The sequence below is a fragment of the Peromyscus maniculatus genome, chromosome 10 (assembly GCF_049852395.1).
Source record: "Peromyscus maniculatus bairdii isolate BWxNUB_F1_BW_parent chromosome 10, HU_Pman_BW_mat_3.1, whole genome shotgun sequence".
Lineage (NCBI taxonomy): Eukaryota > Metazoa > Chordata > Mammalia > Rodentia > Cricetidae > Peromyscus > Peromyscus maniculatus.
The window spans coordinates 66,306,247-66,325,959 of NC_134861.1; the positions used below are offsets into that span (position 1 = coordinate 66,306,247).

Below are 19,713 nucleotides of genomic sequence, written 5' to 3' on the forward strand. Positions count from 1 at the left end.
CACACAAGCACACAAACCATACCACAGACACAAACTATACCACAGACACAGAAGGCAATACACAATAAAACCTTGCTAAATATTATCCTCTGGAAATGTTTCATGATATTATAATTTAAATGCAAAATAATTTTCTTTGAAATGGGGTAAAAATGTCCTATAAAAGATGTTCTCTATATAATCAAATAAATAGAATATTTCAATTAATGATGATGGGATATATAGTGTCTAATTATGTACTCAGATTTAAGATTTTTTATGTTTTTGAAGATATATTATTACTATTATATTTTTCCTACCCAAAGATGTCTTATGGGAACTTTATTAATTTTAATATTTAGTCATCATACATATAATGATATATTCATAACTGTTAAATATTTCTATGTATAAATAAGTACATATACTTCTCTCCCTGTGTGTATAAATTATCTGCCTTCTTTAGAGCTATAATGGAGAAATATTTCACTTATTTCAATTTGCAATATCCTCATTTTTCCCTGTGATATGTATTTCTCACTTTGCTTTTGGGATTTGCTGAAAATATGAGCTGCTAAAACCTGAAGAAAACATTAATTAAATTCAATATAAATGCTAATAGTAATTTTAATAAGCACTTACTTTCATTTTAAGGCAAAATCCAATAGAGAACTATCTTGTAATTTGTCTGGTCTACATGTCGGTAGTCGCTCTAGTGCGGCTCTCATGGCTCTAAACAAAGGTGACTGTGCCCCTCCTCATTTTTCATTGTATTCTTCTTTAACCTTTAAATTTCAGGTGAGACCGCTTCTGTGTAGAAATTAGTAACCAAACCTTGCACTCATTGTACTGCTATTAACCTTTACAAATAGATCTGTTCTTCTTGTGTGAGACAGTAACAATACAGTTCAGATTGTGTTATGAAATGCCTCAATAAAATACAGTTTACTGACTTTAAACAAAATCTTCAAGCTAATAAAAGGAAATGGAAAAGTATTAATAGGACCAATGATAAAGGAAAATAAATAGAATTTTGAGTCGGCAACCAGTTCTCTCATGATTCCCTTGAAAGTTTGAACCATGCCAAATGAAAATAAATCTAATAATTGCTTCAAGGATATGTACATGTATAGGGATGTTTAAAATTTTATAACAGGTATCACACATTTAGTGTTATGTCTCCAGATTTCAGTTAAGTAACAAATGTTTCTGTCTCACAGATCTGTGTCTGGGGCTCTGAAGTACACAAAAGCACATAGAACACAGCTGCCTAGGCATCATGACCGGGCAGAATCGAACAAACTGCTTTCATTTTTTTCATTGTAATGATGACAGGCCATCCCAAAGTACAATGGTAAATATCCATACAGCTTTGTTGTTTTCCCAAAATATCTGCACTGTAGAGATCCCATACAGTCTATTGTATCAAAATTCAGTTCCCTCAACCAAGAGTACAAACAAACACACATAACTTGTGAAATGAGGAGAAAAGTTTCTCTCCATATAAGTATTAGACTGTATCTATATCTAACTGAAATATACTAGCCAAAGAAGTTGTAAGTGAAATAATATTTTTTTTGTTAATTTTAACAAAATGTGGACTATTTAAGAGAATGTTTTAGAAATATTGTCAAAAAGTTCACTCATCCAGACTTGTGAGAATTTGCAATACATCCCTGAAAATATTTTGAACTATTGGGTTGCCAGCTTAAAAAAAAAATCAATGGATATGGTCTATTTACCTTATTACCATATTTATTGTTAAAGAAAGTAGGAGAAAAAAGAAAACAGCCCACATTTTAGCATAGTAGGCACATAAATTCTCAGTATTAATTTAATTTACAGATTTATAGAAGTCTTTAGTTATTTATAAGGAAAAGAATACACTATCTTCACCTGGAGTATGTGGCTGAAATACCAATGATGTTTATACAGGACTGAGGGAGTGTAAAAACAGTAAGTAAAAGTAAGTGACAGCTGGAGAAGTCGCTATATAATGTGCTTACATCTCTCTATACAAGTACATTCTGCACGCGCCATGACTGTCTAAGTCTTTATACAGCATTAGAGCATATTAACCAACCATTTGGTGAGTCAAAAAGCAAATATTAATATATGATATATCTCTTCTGAAAAGTGCTCTTACAGTGATAAATTTGTATGAGAATGTTATTAGAGTCAAATATGATTTTTGTGACTGAAATGAAAAAAATTCTAATTCTGTTATTTCAAGGAATCACAATAATGGTAAGATTTCTACTCCATCTGAAAAAAAAAAACTAGCAAAAGTTCTACCATCAACATAATCACAGCAGAAAGATCTTTTCTTATTACTTGTGGAAAACTATTTAGAACTATTTTTACATTTGTACATATTTATAATAATGAAACTTATAGAGAATAAAGGGGCATGGTATAAGTTTAATCTATTCATTTTCTTTTTTTTTTTTTTTTTTTTTTGGTTTTTTGAGACAGAGTTTCTCTGTGTAGCTTTGCACCTTTCCTGGAACTCACTTGGTAGCCCAGGCTGGCCTCGAACTCACAGAGATCCACCTGGCTCTGCCTCCCGAGTGCTGGGATTAAAGGCGTGCGCCACCACCGCCCGGCTTAATCTATTCATTTTCATTTTTTAATTATGTGGAATGAGGTATGTGCACACATATTTGAGGGTACCCATGGAGTCCTGCAAGGAGTGTCAGATCTGGAGCTGAGGTCACAGGCACTTGTGAGCCATTGTCTGGGTGCTGGGAACTGAAATCAAGTCCTCCGCAAGAGGAATATGTACTGATAACCTTTAGGCTCTCTTCAGCCACCCTAAATTTTTCTTAATGCATTGGCCACACACACCACAGAAAGCATCTTAACAACTTTTCTTCAAATATTACAGTCTTTCACACACAGCTGCAACTTTCCCTAAGTTTTTCTCGAGATTTTTCAATGTATAAGTATTTAAGAAAACAGGTATCTTTTATTTCATTGTGTGGATGATATTCACACTTTAAAATTATTTAGATAATAAAGAAGATGTGACTGGAAGGGAATTAACAAAATACATTTATTGGCTCATGTAATAATTTTATTAAGGTTTATGAATTACTTTTCGTGAGGAAGTTTTTAATGTCAAGGCTGTCTTTATAGCGAATTCTGTTAATAAGATGCAGCTGTGACCCTGGTATTAATACAATCATGCAAAGCACATAGTAGAATCAACCACACTAGAAAAGAAAATCAAAAAGTTGAATGAGGCAAAAGAACAGCAGGTATATTTTTGTTTGAGTTTGCTTATTTCAGAAGATGCCCCTTTTATTGATTTTGTGAACAGACCTCTTTTGCACTATATATACTCAAATACTGTACAAAATTGCAAGAAATGCCACTATTTGACTACTTAGTTTTCTACAAAAACATCATCATGAAGTTGCGTTTAATTTTAAAAGTCAACTAATAACTGCTAATGTACGTGTCAGTCAAAGGTAATTTGGTTTTGACAAAAACACACTGTTAACTTTAGCATGTTCCAGGGGAATAAATAATGTCTTTAAGTACTAAAAGAAAAAAATGAATTTTAACTATTAATAATCAGTAGTTATATAAAATTGAAAATCATGTTTTCTAATTTAGCTACATGGTGTGTGTGTGTGTGTGTGTGTGTGTGTGTGTGTGTGTGTGTGTGTGTGTGTGTAACATAATCCATAATCTGTCAATGATGTTTTAAAGTTGTGGTTTAAAAATGTTCAACTCTTACCAAAACCTCTTCTGGTATACAAAGCTGCTGTAAATTCGAGTCAATGAAATTTAAAGTTGCAATTTACAAAAGCAGATTTATATTAATTCTTACCTGAAAGAGCTGCTTTCCAGACAGAAAAATGTGCCAACTAACTGCCCTTTCCTTTATAATTAGTGGCTTCTGATTCCTGATGAGAAGAAGCCTTAAGGCAGAATTTGCAGTAAACAGGAAAGAAGAGAATCATATAAGTGCTCATCTGTACCTAGGACACCTATGAATTCTCATCGCTTGGAGTTTTTGGCACAGCTTTCTAGTCTGACATGAATGAACTTTGTTCCACCGCAGTCAAGATGGCTGCTTTCTTCCACTCTCCAGCACCAGAAAAAGTCAGCTGACAACATGTGCCTCGAAAACTAAGTCCATTTATCTTCATTTTTATACTGTTAGGTAGTTCCCAATGATTGTAGTGAGCTGTAAGATTCAGTTTACCACATTCAAATAAACTCTCAAGCTAAAAATAGAATGACCGTGACATTCCAATAGTTCTTAAATGTAAGCATAATCAACATCCTGTCATGGTGACTCATAGCTATTTGAGCTTGTCATGCTTGTAATATGTACATGGCTATAGATAGTCTACATAGTAATTAAAGGCTGTTTTCACATCTCTAGCTTCTCCATATGTGTGTCAAGCTTCCCATTACACTAGCAGGGCTTCTGAACTCTCCTGGAGGGAGCAGATTAGACTTTCAGAGATTCAGATATGCAGAACTCATATTTGAGAAACAATGTTAAATTCTGATCATCCTTAGGTAACAGTAGACTTTTTTTAGTGTAATATCTAAATCAAAGGTTTTGCAAAGGGTGACAGAGGATTCTCAACTTTCATCATAATTAGAACACTAGGAAATAAATTCGTGATCTGAAATCCACTTTAAACTAGGTCCTCAGGTAAATCTTTTTAAAAGGCAATGGCTCTTGGCACGGGATGTTTTCTGCCTGTATTTCCATGAGTTAGCAAATGCAGGTCCCCTTTAGAGGTCTACTGGTAAGCTCTACCACTATATACATACTGTACATATTGGGACATAAATTAGCAGTTATTAGTAAGACTGTACATAGCAAAATAAACCAAGTGTAATGTTGCTATAGCCAAAAGGTAACCAATGTCTAGACTCATGGACTGACCCCTAATACAGGCTCCCTGTTTAAATAGGTAGCCCAATAAACTAAATTAAATGTACCAAACAGAACTGGGAAAACTATTCTAGACATTCTGTCAATTTTGCTGACGCTGTTGAAGGTTTTCTTGGCTTCAGCTGGCTTGTTCTCTGGCTTCTTGTTGGGTTCTGGTGTCGTTGCACTTTTAGAGATGGTGGAGAGAACAGGATCTTTGGAAAGATTGGGGGCGTAGTTGGCAACAGCCACAGCATAGGCATTGTTCTGTATCATGACGGAACCTTTTTCTTTTTTCTATTGGAAAACACAAAAATTAATAGAGTGTGGGTTTATCATGCTTCTTAAAAATTTCCAACATGTTTAAATTCTAGAAAAAAAGAGAAGATACTAAAATATGCATCATTATTTGCAGAGAAGAGAAATTAGGAAAAGTAAATTGAGCAGCCAGTAAATCCTAAAATCATTTAGTGAGAAAACTCATAGAGCACAATACAGGCACCATTTTCCCAGAGAACCAATGTTTGTTGTTTACATGGAAAATGAACAGTAGAAAATGCAATTATTAATAAAATTTTCACAATATTGTAATAATATTTTTACTCTTACAAGTCACTCACATATGGTTCTTTAATTAATGAGTGAAGAACTAAGTCAAATGGAAGGATTTTAAGGAAGAGTTATGATCATCGACAATGAATGACTCAAATTTTTCCACGTAGCAGAACTCCACCTTATGGTAAACTTATAAGGTAATATTTTAAGACTGCAAAAAAATGTGACTTAATGGATATAGAAGTCTACAAATTGCTATTGTAATAAAAATATACGAATTCTATCTTTTCAGCTTCCCTAAACCCACCAACCTCTTTCTGTTTTCTTTTGTTTGTTTGTTTTTGTTTTTGTTTTGTTTTGTTTTGTTTTTCGAGACAGGGTTTCTTTGTGTAGCTTTGGAGCCTTTCCTGGAACTCACTCTGTAGACCAGGCTGGCCTCGAACTCACAGAGATCTGCCCGGCTCTGCGTCCCGAGTCCTGGGATTAAAGGGGTGCGCCACGACTGCCCCTTAATGAAGGATCCCCAGTTTCAGTATCAGTAGCTCTTGTCTCAATTACTATCACTTGCTCCAGACAATTCCCCTTTGTGCTCTTCTGGTTTGGCCTAACCCTGTTCAGTCTTTAGCCACTATAGCTACAGGAAGAGCTTTAGGAAACAAATTAGGCCACACTACTCCTGTTCTTGAATCTCTCCAACAGTAGCTCATGGACCATGGAATACAAATAGCACTTTTAAACCATTCCTTCTTTGTGTTCACTACATATGAACCCCTGCGAAATAAATTTAGTTTTCCAAATATTTGCTTGCTAGAGTCCTTCTTTCTACTCACCCAATTTTTCACATGACTAGTTTCCTTTCATATTTTGCCCTGAATTTGAATATCATTTCCATGGAATGCCTTGCCTATACACTAACCCTAAAATAATCTCCCCCCCCACACACACACTTTCACTCTCAGAGTACTTTAATTTGTGTCCACCATAACACTTATTGAAGTATATAAGCACTTTCTTTACCATGTGATTATTTAATTGATATCTGTTCTCACTATACTCTGAATTCACTGAAAGCTGATGATCTATGTCATATTGATCTTTGTAACCTCAGCACATGACATGAAACTTTTCCATAAATATCTTTCATGGGGTAGTTATAGCATATATATATATATATATATATATATATATGCTATAACTACATGTGTGTGTGTGTGTGTGTGTGTGTGTGTGTGTGTGATAAATGGAACCTGAAAATACAAATACTATTTATCGGTTATTATATAATATAAACATATTGTGATTTATCTACATGCCAAAAAATGAGCCAGAAATGAGTTACATAAAAGGATAAAAGATATGAAGCAAGTTCTACTTTAGCCCCATGTTATTAGGTTAGAAATGAGGGCTAAAAGGAAGTTTTATGGTATGACAAGGACACCCATTTATGAAATGGTTGGGGGAAAAGTCACAGCAGTTAGAGGTGACAGCTTTCCAAATTCTGCAATGACATTTTGTCTGAAATTTTTGTTTGGAGTATTTTTTCTATAAAATGCCCTAGTTGAAAATTATATTACTATGCCCACCTTAAAAAAATATTTAACAATACAGGAAATGCATGACACATGGCTCTGTGGTTGTTTAAAATATATCTAAAGTGCACTAAAAAATATGACTGAGCTTAAAGAGCATGAGAACCTTGAGAAAAAGCATTTGGCCACTCTCTGCTCTAGCTTCCGGTTGGATAAAAGGGAGAGATAATGATAAAAACGCCACACTGACTGTCTGTGGTAAACAGTTGAACTAACATGTGCCATACTCATATTATGAAATCATTTCCTCCAAGAGAAGTGGAGTGACATTTGTTACTTATAATAATCTAGACAATGGTCACTGGTAATAGGGTACATAGCCTTTGATTATGATATAATGTATTATGTATTTAGAGAAGACTACAAAAACACTGAATGGAAAGACTCTAGAGTTTCATGGAAATAGGGCATTAAAGTTAAACTAGAAATTGTGGTATGAGTTAAGATAGTTAGCTTATGATATATTTTGTTGCAGTAAGATTACAAATAGAAATGATATTTTAAGTTTGACCAATGATTCTTCTCTCAATTTTAAGTGTATAAAGTTAGTAGTAAAATCAAGAATGAATAAAAAACATATAAAATGTACATGTACATGAATGGCAAATAAACAAAACGCCTATGCCAGTGGTCACTACCCAAATAGCAGTCTGGGTATCTGTGTGGCTTTGTGTTTGCTTTGTCATAATACTGCAGACTCCTTTAAGAAAAAGAAAGAAAAGAGTAGCATTTCTAAAATGGGTTTGAATTTTTTATTGTCTCAACTGTAAAAGAAAAAAGTGAATCTTAGTATATATATATATATATATATATATATATATATATATATATATAAAATATGGCTTTAATAACTAAAGATAAATGCACAAATCTAGAGAAGGGCTAAGCAAGAAACAAATGGCTGACCTGCCATCAAAACACTCTTTTGGAAGTTAGAAACTATACCATTTTCATATCAACAGCAAGGAAAGTCTAACAGTCATACACCCTAGCTCTTGGCATGTGAACTCTAACAAGTTCACTGGATGATGTATAAGACCTCCATATGGTGTTCGGTATCCTCTAATCCTAGCCACAGCATGCACAGCTTTGCTGGCTCATGATATATCTTGTTTAAAGATAATGTTGTTCTTCTCACTGCAGTTGAAAATAATGATGATTCTAAATGCTCTTCTTTGTTTAAAATTAAATATACACAGAGAAATATGTTATTGAGTTGATAGCAAACTTACAACATGAAGATGCATTAGTGAAATTAGATTGTCACTGACTAGAACTCCTCCCTGATGACTAGCTTTCATAGTGATGGAAGATGCTAAGCATCCCAGTGCAGAAGAAATGACATGATGTGTCTCACCCAGCATGGCCCCTATATACTACAACACTAACTTCTCAGACAAGATGATATAAGGGTAACCAGATACTTTCTGATAGGATCTAAAATCTGTAACACAAGAGGGGACTCATACTTGGTATTTAAATTGGGGTTGGCAGGTGAAGAACTCATGGTCCTAGGAGGAGGCTACTACCTTTACTTAGATCAATAATTATACTATCAAACTGACTTCCAAATATACATGTTGATGCCCATAATTGTGTACTGCTCTCAACATTAGAGTTATTACTTTTTGCAGTGGGCAGTGATCAATCCAGAGACACACAGTTGATCAAAATGCTGAGGATAAATGAACATGAGTGCTGACCCATGATTGGGACATCTATATCAATCCCCTCTTCTAAAGCTTGGGTACTAAATATCACATTAGAGGAGGAAAAATAATGTAAGAGCCATTGGAAGGGAGATATCCTGTGAAGTGCTGATTTAAAGACAAGGCATAGCTTTGCACTGTGAGCTCAGGTTCCCTGCAGAAGGTTCGTACATAATCAAGACAATCAAAATTCCAGCACAAATGGGGAAAGGGCTCATGAGGCTCAGTTTCTAGCTGAGGAGCTACTCTGGGTGATGGTCCTTGGAGAAGGGAGATCTATGTCTCCTTGAGAGTGTGGTCACTGGTAGCTTGCTCATGCTGTAGTGTTTAACCTCATACACATACACATAGGGCAGCAACAATTAGACACAGGATATAAACAACATAAAATTTGAGTGACATCCAGTTCAGAGGGAATGTGGGGGCATTTCTAGTGGAAATTAGAGGGAGATAAGGGATGGTTATGATCAAATACATATTATAATGTGTGTCTTTTACAAATAATTAACAAAAACACTATAAAATTATTTTGGAAGTACAATATATAATGTATACTACATTTACCATTCTCTTTTCATTATTTTTAAGAAATAAAATAATTATATATATTATTTATGTGTATATATATATATTACCTTGCCTGGTTCAATATTGACTTCTATTAACAAGAATAGAGCTGAGATAAACATTATTATAAGGAGATATTTGAATATTATTCAGGCTGTGAATCAAGATAGACCACAATGGAATATTTCTGTATTTCATGATACACTGACCTCTCTCAGCTGTATTTACTTTGGTGTTTAATTCTTGGCTTATACCTACATATACACTTGAAGAGAAATCATCAAATAAAACTTGTTGTGCTAACTGTACTAAAAAGAACTCATTGCCATGAAGGCATTCTGTGATATTTCTGTATTGTTTTGAATCTTGAAAAAAACTAGAAAATTTCTCATTCTTCCTACTACTTATTTCCCTATAGGCTAACTTAACATGTTTTTTTCAATATTCAGGCATGGAGTAAGTCATTCTCTGTCACTTGGAGAGCTATAGCAGCAAACAGAGTGATACAAATCCAGGCTAAATAACAGAAGCAAACTTCTAAAAATGTAACATTACAATTAAAAATGGACTCATCTAGAAAGAGAATTATGAAAACAAAGGCAAGTAAACAGTGTTATATTTTACTAATTTAAAGAAATTATTGGTATATATATATATATATTATATATATATATATATATATATATATATATATATATATATATGACCAATAAGAAGAAATCCTCTCTACAGCACTCAACCCATCTATTTCACCATATTTTTGTTTTTGTTTGTGTCTTTTCATAATTAAAACAGAAATCATTCGAAAATAAGCTCAGCTTAAAAGTCTCCATTTGCTGTTCATGCACATTCCTTAGCCTGTGAATGGTGCCACATTTCAGTCATGATCTCATAATTAACATGTATTGGTCCTTAAGTCTGATACACTGGAGTTTGTACCATTGTTATATTAGTAGTGACTGAGCTTTGAGTCACACTCAGTGAGGCATCACTTCCTACTGTTTGCCTTAAGTGGCCTTGCCATGTCTTACCATAGCCTTATGACACTAGTTGCTGTAATAACACATACATGATCTTTTTCCATTGTTTTTCATTTAACTGTAAGCAGATTGAAAACAGAATGTCCTGCAGGGATCCTAGCATAGTTGCTGGCCCAAAGCTGACTCAGAAATGCTTTTCAAGATGGAAGGATTCTATTAAAAAACAAGTTTAAATAATTCTTTAAATGTAATGTAAAGTAATCTGCTTTATAAGACAAAAGAAATACTTTGTTAGATAGGAATAAAAGCAACTGCATATTCACAATTCTACTACATTATTATCTCAAGGGACACAATTTCACAATGTAGAGCTGTGGAAGACTAGACATTGAACAAGTAGCCTCAACTTATATGTGGTGCTGGGCAAGATGTGTTTGGGTGGTATATAAAGTAATAATGGGTCAGGGGTGGTGCTTTTGATCAGTGAACAAATAGTACATTTTTATATAGATCTTGGTAAAAAACAATAAACTATCACATTGTTATACAGTATGTTGATAGCTCAGTTGTCAGTGAAGTAAAATGAAACAAATGAAGAATGTAACAAAGCTCATCACTGTAGGGGATGGACAGAAACTCTCCTATATACCTCTTGTTGGTTTGCTCCTGCCACAGTGAATGGTCACACACTCATGTGAAAATAGGCAGCACTAATTGGATGCAAGTGATAATTAATAGCAAAATTAAGCAAAGAGAGAACACGAATCTAGGAGAAAGACAGGGTAGGTATACTGAAGGAGTAGGAGGGAGATGGTGATCAATGGATAAGATCAATTTATGTGCAAGGAACTTTCAAATAATAAAAATATTAGTAAAAATATATTTGATAAGACTCAACATATATTGATTTTGTTACATTATTGGGAATTGTTGATACAATTCAGATCTAGAAGAATTTTGATTGCTGAATCCAAAGGTTTTTACATAATTGTTTATACACTTGACATCCTTTATGGGGCAGAGAAGTAACATACTAGCAAATTTAAAAAATCATCTACCTTGGGCATTGGTGGCGCACTCCTTTAATCCCAGCACTTGGGAGGCAGAGCCAGGCGGATCTCTGTGAGTTCGAGGCCAGCCTGGGCTACCAAGTGAGCTCCAGGAAAGGTGCAAAGCTACACAGAGAAACCCTGTTTCAAAAAACCAAAAAAAAAAATCATCTACCTAAATATGGGCACCAATCAGAAGATGTGTCATATGAATGAATATAACTATTGTGGTTGCAGAAATTGGCCCTTATAGGAGGCATGTGAGAACTCCTATCAAATAGTCAATGTAACAGGCCCTGGAGGAAAAACCAAGGTTTCTATAGGCAAATATATGCTCTTTTTACAATGCCATATGGTCATTTTACAGTTTTTTTTTTAAATGACCATTGGAAAGTCCAGTACTTGAAGAACAGCAACATGCTCCCTGGCCAGATAGTACTACCATTAACTGACTAACCATCCTGACTGAGAAAAATTATACTTACAGAAGAGTGTGTGAAGATTAAACAGTCCATCCGCTTCTGTAAGTACTCTAAAGGCTTTGCTTGGCTTAAACTGGACCATGAGAAAGCTATATACTTGGACCATATTAGTTTAGCTCCTTGAAGAAATGCCTTCACTGAGTTGTGTGTGAATATAATGCCTTCAGCTTTTATTGAAGGGGACTACAAGAAACATTAATATGAAATTCATTACAGCATTTATTGTGAAAAAATGACATCACTTGATATAGTACCCAGCTCACCCTAACATAATAGCAACAGAAATTTTTTCTTTATGAAAATTTACCTTTTCTCTTTTTTTAATTCAAAACATAGTGCCCCAAACAGAGCTAGAAATTTGCTGAGTAATAACTTTAGAATGTTAAGTATAACTACAACTGTGAATTGTTGCCAGTGGGCCAGCTATTACAGAATACTTAAACCTAATTTTCTTCTGTTCTTATTTCTCTACTTCTACTTTATAATTTTAATATATTATAATTTGATTACATAGTTTTTTAATAAGTTACCTGAAATTATTTTGGAATAAGACAATGTCAAAACTGCAAACAAGGGACTGGAGAGATGACTCAGCAATTAAGAGCATTGGCTGCTGTTTCAGAAGACATGGGTTCAATTCCCAGCACCCATGTTGCAGCTCACAACCATCTGTAACTCCAGTTCTAGGAGATCTGATGCCTTCTTCTGGCCTCCATGGGCACCAGGCACCCTTGGCACACAGACATACATGTAGACAAAACATCCATATACAAAATAAGATAAAAATTTAAATTTATAAATGAAAATAAATGAATAAATACACTTTAAAATGTGGTGTTATCTACAAATTAATAGAATGAATCAAAGAACAATGGTTCATTCCATAAGTTTGGGTATTATATCTTTATAGCTGTATTTTGTGTGATTTATTATCTTGTGTATTCTCTGATTTTTTTTTTTGGCCAGTTTGAGCTTAGTTTATAAGTTTATAAGTGAAAAACAATTCAGAGAATTGAATTAAAGCTAACAATGCTTGAAAAGAGAGCTAAGGTCAATTATGTGCTAGACAGTATGCTAGGTGACAAAAGACACAATAGTTAATAAGACAAACCATAATTCTCCCATTTTCTAATCTAGTGGTAAAAATAATTATTTATAATAAAACTATAATTTAGGGAAACTGATAGAAATCAAATTACTGCCTAGTGCTCTGGAAAATCAGAGGGGTTAAATTTATTTATGGAAGTCTGCAAGACTTTATTTTCCTCAATTTGGAGTCAAAGAAAGAAAGAGGATATTACACCAAGAAGATGCAGCATGGTAAATACTAGAGACATGACAAGCCATAAGATTTTGAGGGAAATGACTGTGAGTTGTAACAGGTTAAAGCTGAATATGCGCACCAACCCTGGATAGCGTGTACTTCAGATTCAACACTTGTAAAATGTGTGTCCATAACCAAATCATTTTACTAAAATAACCCTCAGCCTTAAACTAAAGACATTTACAGGCTTGTAAGAATAAATGCACAATACTTTTAGAAAATTCTACCTATCACTCATCATGCAAGGAAACCACATATTTCGACCATATTAGCCTTGAATTACTATCTTAGGTAACTCATCATAGAGCTGAAAAGTTAAATGATTTGCATTGTGTTTTAGGTAACTTTAAGAGATCAATGTGTGTTAAAGAAAAACTTGATTAAAGGCAGGAAGCAGTAAATAATTTGTAAAATAATAGTGAGATACATCATGAGGTTTGTAGGAAGGATAATTAGCATGAGTCAATATGACAGATCCTGAGAAATATCTATTTGTTGGAATGTGACATTATGCCATGTTCCTGACTGAAGTATCAATTTCTGATAAGTACCTAGACATGAGCATAGAAAAGGTCAAAAGTAGATTAGGTTTCATTTTCTTTGCTTTGCTATTCTTTCTTTTTCTTTGTCTTTTTTTTTCTTGTGTGTGTGGGGGGGGTGTAAAGAGACTGCTAATATCCATGCTTATTAATGATTACATTATTGCCCATTAATAATAATTTTACAGACACCACCGTTGCACACTAACACTAGGTTTTCCAGTGCCTGAGAACACCTAAGTGATTCTGAGCTGAAGTTACTGGTGCCATTTCATTGTTAAGAACATTGAGTCAAGAGACTTTCCCACAGGGTACAAACAGTTCACCAGACACATACCAGAAGCAGCTACTCTGACCCAACTTTCTACATTATTTACTTTTTAATTAAAGCATTTTAGTTCATTCATTAATTAATTTTATGTGTCTGAGTGTTTGCCCTGCTTGTATGCAGGTATACTGACTATGTTTTCAGTGCCTGAGGAGGGCACATGAGGGTGTCAACCCCCCTGCCATTACAGGTACAGAGAGTTGTCAGTAAACATGTGGGTGCTGGGAATCCAATTCTCCTCTGGAAGAGCAGCCAGTGTTTTTAACTGCTGAGCCAACTCTCAAGCCCCAATCCTTGACATTTTATCACAAAATTTGTAAATGACTAGAAATATTTCAGCACAGGCAGTTCTCAAAGGTTGCAATGTTAAAGTCAGATGGGAACAACTAGGAAATAAGATGGATATGTGTGTGTATGATAGTCATATATATACACATGATGGGTAGATACATATGATGAACACATATATATGATGGATATATATATATATATATATATATATATATATATATATATATATATATATATATATACTGGGAGATAAAAGGAAGATGTAGTTTATAATACAGATATGATGTTGAACTGTAAGACAAGAATATTGGTTATAGATCATTGAATTGGCAATACTTCAATAATTCAGGCCATATTTACTGAATATGTATAATATGTAAGATACTGTGCAACTGACCAGAAGTAAATGATTTATTAAAATAACAAAGCTGTCATTATAATGATTGGCAGACTTAAATTACAACCATTCTTTCACAAAGAATGATAAAGTATTTCCAAAAATCAAGAAAGCATACATACTTATACTTTTAACGGGACTCAATAATATTGGAAAGAAGTACTCAGAAATGACATCAAAAACTGAAATTGGTGTCAACAACAAGCAAGAATTATGTGATTTGTAACAGCAAATGAATCTTGCAAATATTCCCAGTATAACCTGGAATTTGAGAACCACATTGCAAACAATAAGACACAAGCAAAAGCATCTAAGAAGGCCGACTTGGCTTTGTCTGGGGAACATGAGCATGCCAGAGAAGCTCGATGCATCTGACTCTGGCACAGGACTTCACAGGATGGAATGAATTGTGGCAGCTGCCAGAGTGTGAGCAAAGGATGCTGACATTACTGAAGCATTTCTTAATGAAAAGAGAAAATGTTGCACAGTTGAACCCAAGACAGTGTCTTCAACATAGCAGCAGAAGGCTCAGTGAGGATCCCAAGGGGAAGTGGAAAAACTCACATGCTATATTAAGTTAGGGAATGCCAGTTACAGGGCAGTGAAGGGAAGAAACTCGGCACAGAGGACTAAGAACTGAAGGAAAAGAATATGACAGGGGAGAACTCATTTCACAGAGCTTGGGTGGTAAAAGGACAGTGGACTCAGGGGATCGGGATGGAGAGAAACAATGATGTAAGATCTGGGTGATCCTCCTTTGCTTTTATGGCAAGTTAGCTAAGCCTCTTCACGGGAAAATATGAATGAGGTAGTAAAATAGCAAAAGGTCATTTCTAAGAATTAAAGCAAGAAAGTAACAAGGGGTGGAATAAGTCTGAGAAAGCACCAGAGGCTTAAGCAACAGAAGTGGAAGCCCAGTTAGGGGCTAGAGAATGGCCACAAGGCATAGGGTCTTTTAGAAGTACTTGGGGGCTCTTGTGTCCTTTTAGAATTTGACTCTTTGATACACTTTTAAGAATGAAATTTTCTTTGCTCATGTCACAACTGAGGCTAGCATAGTATAAAGGCTCTTCAAGACCCTAGGGTTCAAAAGTAGCTGAAGCATAAATGTATGGCTTTGTTAACTATTTTTTAATAAAAATCTTAAATATCATTTGTTCACAATCTTGTATGTAAAGTCTAGAGTCTAGATAGATTAAATTTAAGTACACATTTCTTGTTTTTCAACACACAGTGTGGACATATATCTCTAAGTTTTTTTTTATGTGTCAAGTTAATACTCTGTATTTTAATAAAACATTTAAGGGCGCTAGATGTTCTTTGTGTTGACTGAGAATAGGACTTTAGTCACTTATATTTATAAATACTCAAAGCAAAAGGACTACCTATGGGCAACTGATTGTAAAAGGACAAAAAATTCTGTATGTCAAGAAAACCCTTATCAGCCTAAAAATCAAATCTAATTAAATTAAAGCAGAAGGCAGGATTTAGTGAAATGTCTGTGGGCAGCTAGTCACCTCTTAGCACTGGACTTGATTTTCTTTCATCTCTAAATACCTCCTTATTTTCAGAGTAAGTTAAGGGAATATAGCTCTAATTTCATTTTAATAAAGAAATTGGATAAAGTACACATGTAAACACAGCATTATAAAGTTGTTTAACACATTTCAGTTAAGATAAATAGGCTCTCTCATTGGTGTATTACCATATTTATAATAAATATAATTTACCCAACAACAACTTTGAAACTAGGTGCACCATCCTAGTCACACCCCGTCTACGGAAAAAGTATATGTATAACCAATATAGTTAAAGAGAAGTAATCACATAAATAAAATGAAAAGTAATTCACTATGTGGGGAATGAAAAAACAAAAATCAACAATAAAATGTAATGGAAATGCTGGAATCAACCAGAAGTTAGGCATAGAAAATTGATTAAGTCCCTTTCAATATCATCACCACTTCTGTTAGTAGATAAATGTCATGTACAAATAAACTAACAACTATAATTAGAATTTCTATAGCTTATAAATGAGAAAAAAGAACAAGTGTTTTAAACTGTAACATTCAAGCTTTGTGTCATTAAACTGTAACAAGGTATAGAAATGAAATATGTATATATATTCAAATAACTAAAACAAAAATCAAATCACAACGAAGGTGTACAAAATTTTATGGGAAAAATCATATAATAAAGTGTTCAAAGAAACTGTCAGAATATTCTACCACTACTAAAATTATTACAGCATGTTAGATTATAGTCTTTTCCTAAAGCAAATATCAATTTATAAAATTAGAAATAAAACCATTGATATATCTATACACAAATATCTCATTAGCCTCAATACTTGAGACATGAAAATGTATGTGTCAATAATCTTAAAAATAATATTAAAAGTTAGTTTTCCCCAATTAGACCCCATGAGCAATTTAAAAATCCTTGGGTATTTCAGTTTCCACGTATTTGCTTCATATGGTATCAGAAAGATAAAGTGCTACCTTCACTCTTACAAAGTAGTATAGAAATACGGATGGCTGAAGAGTCATTGACCCACTGTCAGAGCCACAAATTCTTCAATAGGTGAAATTAATGCTCACTTTCTTTTCAAAGCTCTATCCTAATGTTTCATGATAGATTAAATGCATGGATTTTATGGGTAGACAGACCTGGGTTCCAGTACACTTATTGGTCAATTATATGAGCTGGAGCCAATAAACAGTTATAATGAGCTTGACATACTTCACTATGGAAGACTAGAATTAAGAAGATACACTTCTTACTGTAAATTTGAGAGAGAGCATGTGTGAAAACGCAACACTGTTGGATACAGAACCCCACAGATGCTGAGGAGTGGTTTTAAGAAGTGTCACCATTACGAGCACTTTAAGAGGATTTCAAGCAAGAACAAACTTTTGAAAGTTGATACCGAATTTCTCAATATCAAATTTTAGGAAGAACTCTGCCACAAGCTTGAATGTATGCAAAATTCTCTTCAGTAGATGAGCAGCGAGCTCACACTTACCTTGTCATTTACTACACTCTTCCCATCCCAAGCCCATCCTCTTTTGGTGAAGTAATTCACAGTCGCAAATTCAATTAGGGCCGAGAACACAAATGCGTAACAAACGGCAATAAACCAGTCCATGGCGGTGGCATAAGCCACTTTGGGGAGAGAATTTCGAGCACTGATGCTGAGTGTCGTCATGGTGAGAACAGTTGTCACTCCTGTAAAAGATAAGGAACAGGAGCACAGTCAGTGGCGGGAAGAGAGAGTATCCCAACGTTGTTCTTTTCCTTCTCTGGAAGCTATTTTGTTATTCCTACCCACGAGAAAGTATTAGCAAAGAGTTCAAGTGGGCTATACTTAGTATGACAGTATGGTAATACTTCTGGAAATAGAGACACCAAACGGAGCCTGGAAGTGTCTTCCTTTTTTCACTTTCTTCTGCATTGATTCCATTTTCTCTTAGTACCGTTGATATTTAAAAAGACTGGTAGTAGTGTGGCACTGTTAGGTATGACAGAACACAGGCACTGTAGAGTGACCTGTTACTCATCAGCATTAACATAAGAACTCATCGACAATACCTCATAATAACATTGATTTGTTTTATTTAGATGAATCATGCGAAACCACCTGAGCAAACCCTCACACTAATTACAGTGGGAATATGATTGAGAAGTGATTAACATGTTTTCTTTTATTTAAGTAATGCTGTGTATGTATGGAATTAACTCTGGTTTTGAAGAGGTCTGATCTCTTTTGTAACATTACACAAATTTGGTTAGAAATAAAGCAAACTGCTAGGAACAAAACTTGTAAAATAAAAATCTGCATTTGAAAAGAATTATAAAGTCCCATTTGAAGATGAAAAAAATACATGAAATTATCTGTTGTAGAAAGAGAGAGAATATCTTCTCCAGGGAAAAGCTCCTGTTAGCCAATCCAGTCTTAAGTGGTCAGTTCTAATCACAAATACATATAAACAACACTAAGTGGAGTCAATAGGCTGTCTGTCTTTATGTATATGTAGCAATGTTTAAAGAAAAATTCATAAATTTGAGAGCAAATGGAGGACACAGGAGGATTTTAAAAGGTAAAAGGGAGAGGTAAATGATGTAATTGTAGTATCCATATGTGAGGAGCCGTTTTAAATTTTCAAATTAAAGGATATTTGATACATTTTGCGCCCCCCCCCCCAAAATATATATAATTCCTTTCTAGTGCCAAACAACTCACATTTATAAGAAAAAAGAAGGTGTTAAGTGAGGCAGGAAGCTATAGCACCAGCTATTAAAGGCTACAATCAACTGAAGGTCCCACAGAGGCTTAATTGCATGCATGGGGGATATACAAAAGATAAAGAAAGTAAATGGCTTAAGGATGTTGCTCAGCAATGGTGTAGTCACCCAGCTTGGATGAGGCCATAGTTCTAATCAACAGCATCAAAAAAAAAGTAAAAAAATGTGTTAGGTGGTTTTATGTCAATTTGATACAAGCTAAAGTCATTTGACCGAAGGGAACCTCAATTAAGAAAAAATCTCCATGAGATTTGTCTGTTTGCAAACCTTTAAGGTATTTTTTTTTTTTGATTAGTGATTGATGGGTGAGTACCCAGCCCATTGAGGGTGGTGCTATACCTAGGCTGGTTGTCCAGGGTTTTATAAGAAAACAGGCTGAGCAAGCTATGAATAGCAAATCAGTAAGACTCAACCCTCCATGGCCTCTGCATCAGTTCCTGCCTCCAGATTCCCTCCCTGTTTGAGTTCCTGTCCTGATTTCCTTCAGTGATGAACAGTGATGGAAGTGTAAGTCAAAGAAACCCTTTCCTCCCCAAATAGCTTTGGTCATAGTGCTTCCTCACACCAATAGTAACCCTAACCAAGACAAAGGAAATAGACTCCACTTTAGATAATTTGAAGATCTGAGGGCTATTTTATGTTTCACTTTCCCTTGGGATAAGGCAGCATTGGCCTCTCATGTAAAATAAAATCACTAGCAAAAAGTAACAATTATT

General features: G+C 34.5%; 1 protein-coding gene across 3 annotated transcripts in view; it reads right to left on the reverse strand.

The window, feature by feature from the left end:
- Positions 1-3,595: 3,595 nt before the first annotated feature.
- Positions 3,596-19,713, reverse strand: part of Gabra2 (gamma-aminobutyric acid type A receptor subunit alpha2) — a 140,887-nt gene continuing 124,769 nt past the window's right edge. For 2 of the 3 annotated variants that reach the window (XM_006979671.4, XM_076546418.1), the window contains exons 9-10: positions 17,718-17,920; positions 3,596-5,179 (exon numbers count right to left, since the gene is read on the reverse strand). In XM_006979671.4, coding sequence (XP_006979733.1) covers positions 4,883-5,179; positions 17,718-17,920 — 500 coding nt within the window. In that variant the 3' untranslated portion in view covers positions 3,596-4,882. Of the gene's footprint in view, positions 5,180-11,816; positions 11,997-17,717; positions 17,921-19,713 lie in introns of all 3 variants that reach the window. The other variant, XM_042257494.2, reaches the window with a different exon arrangement.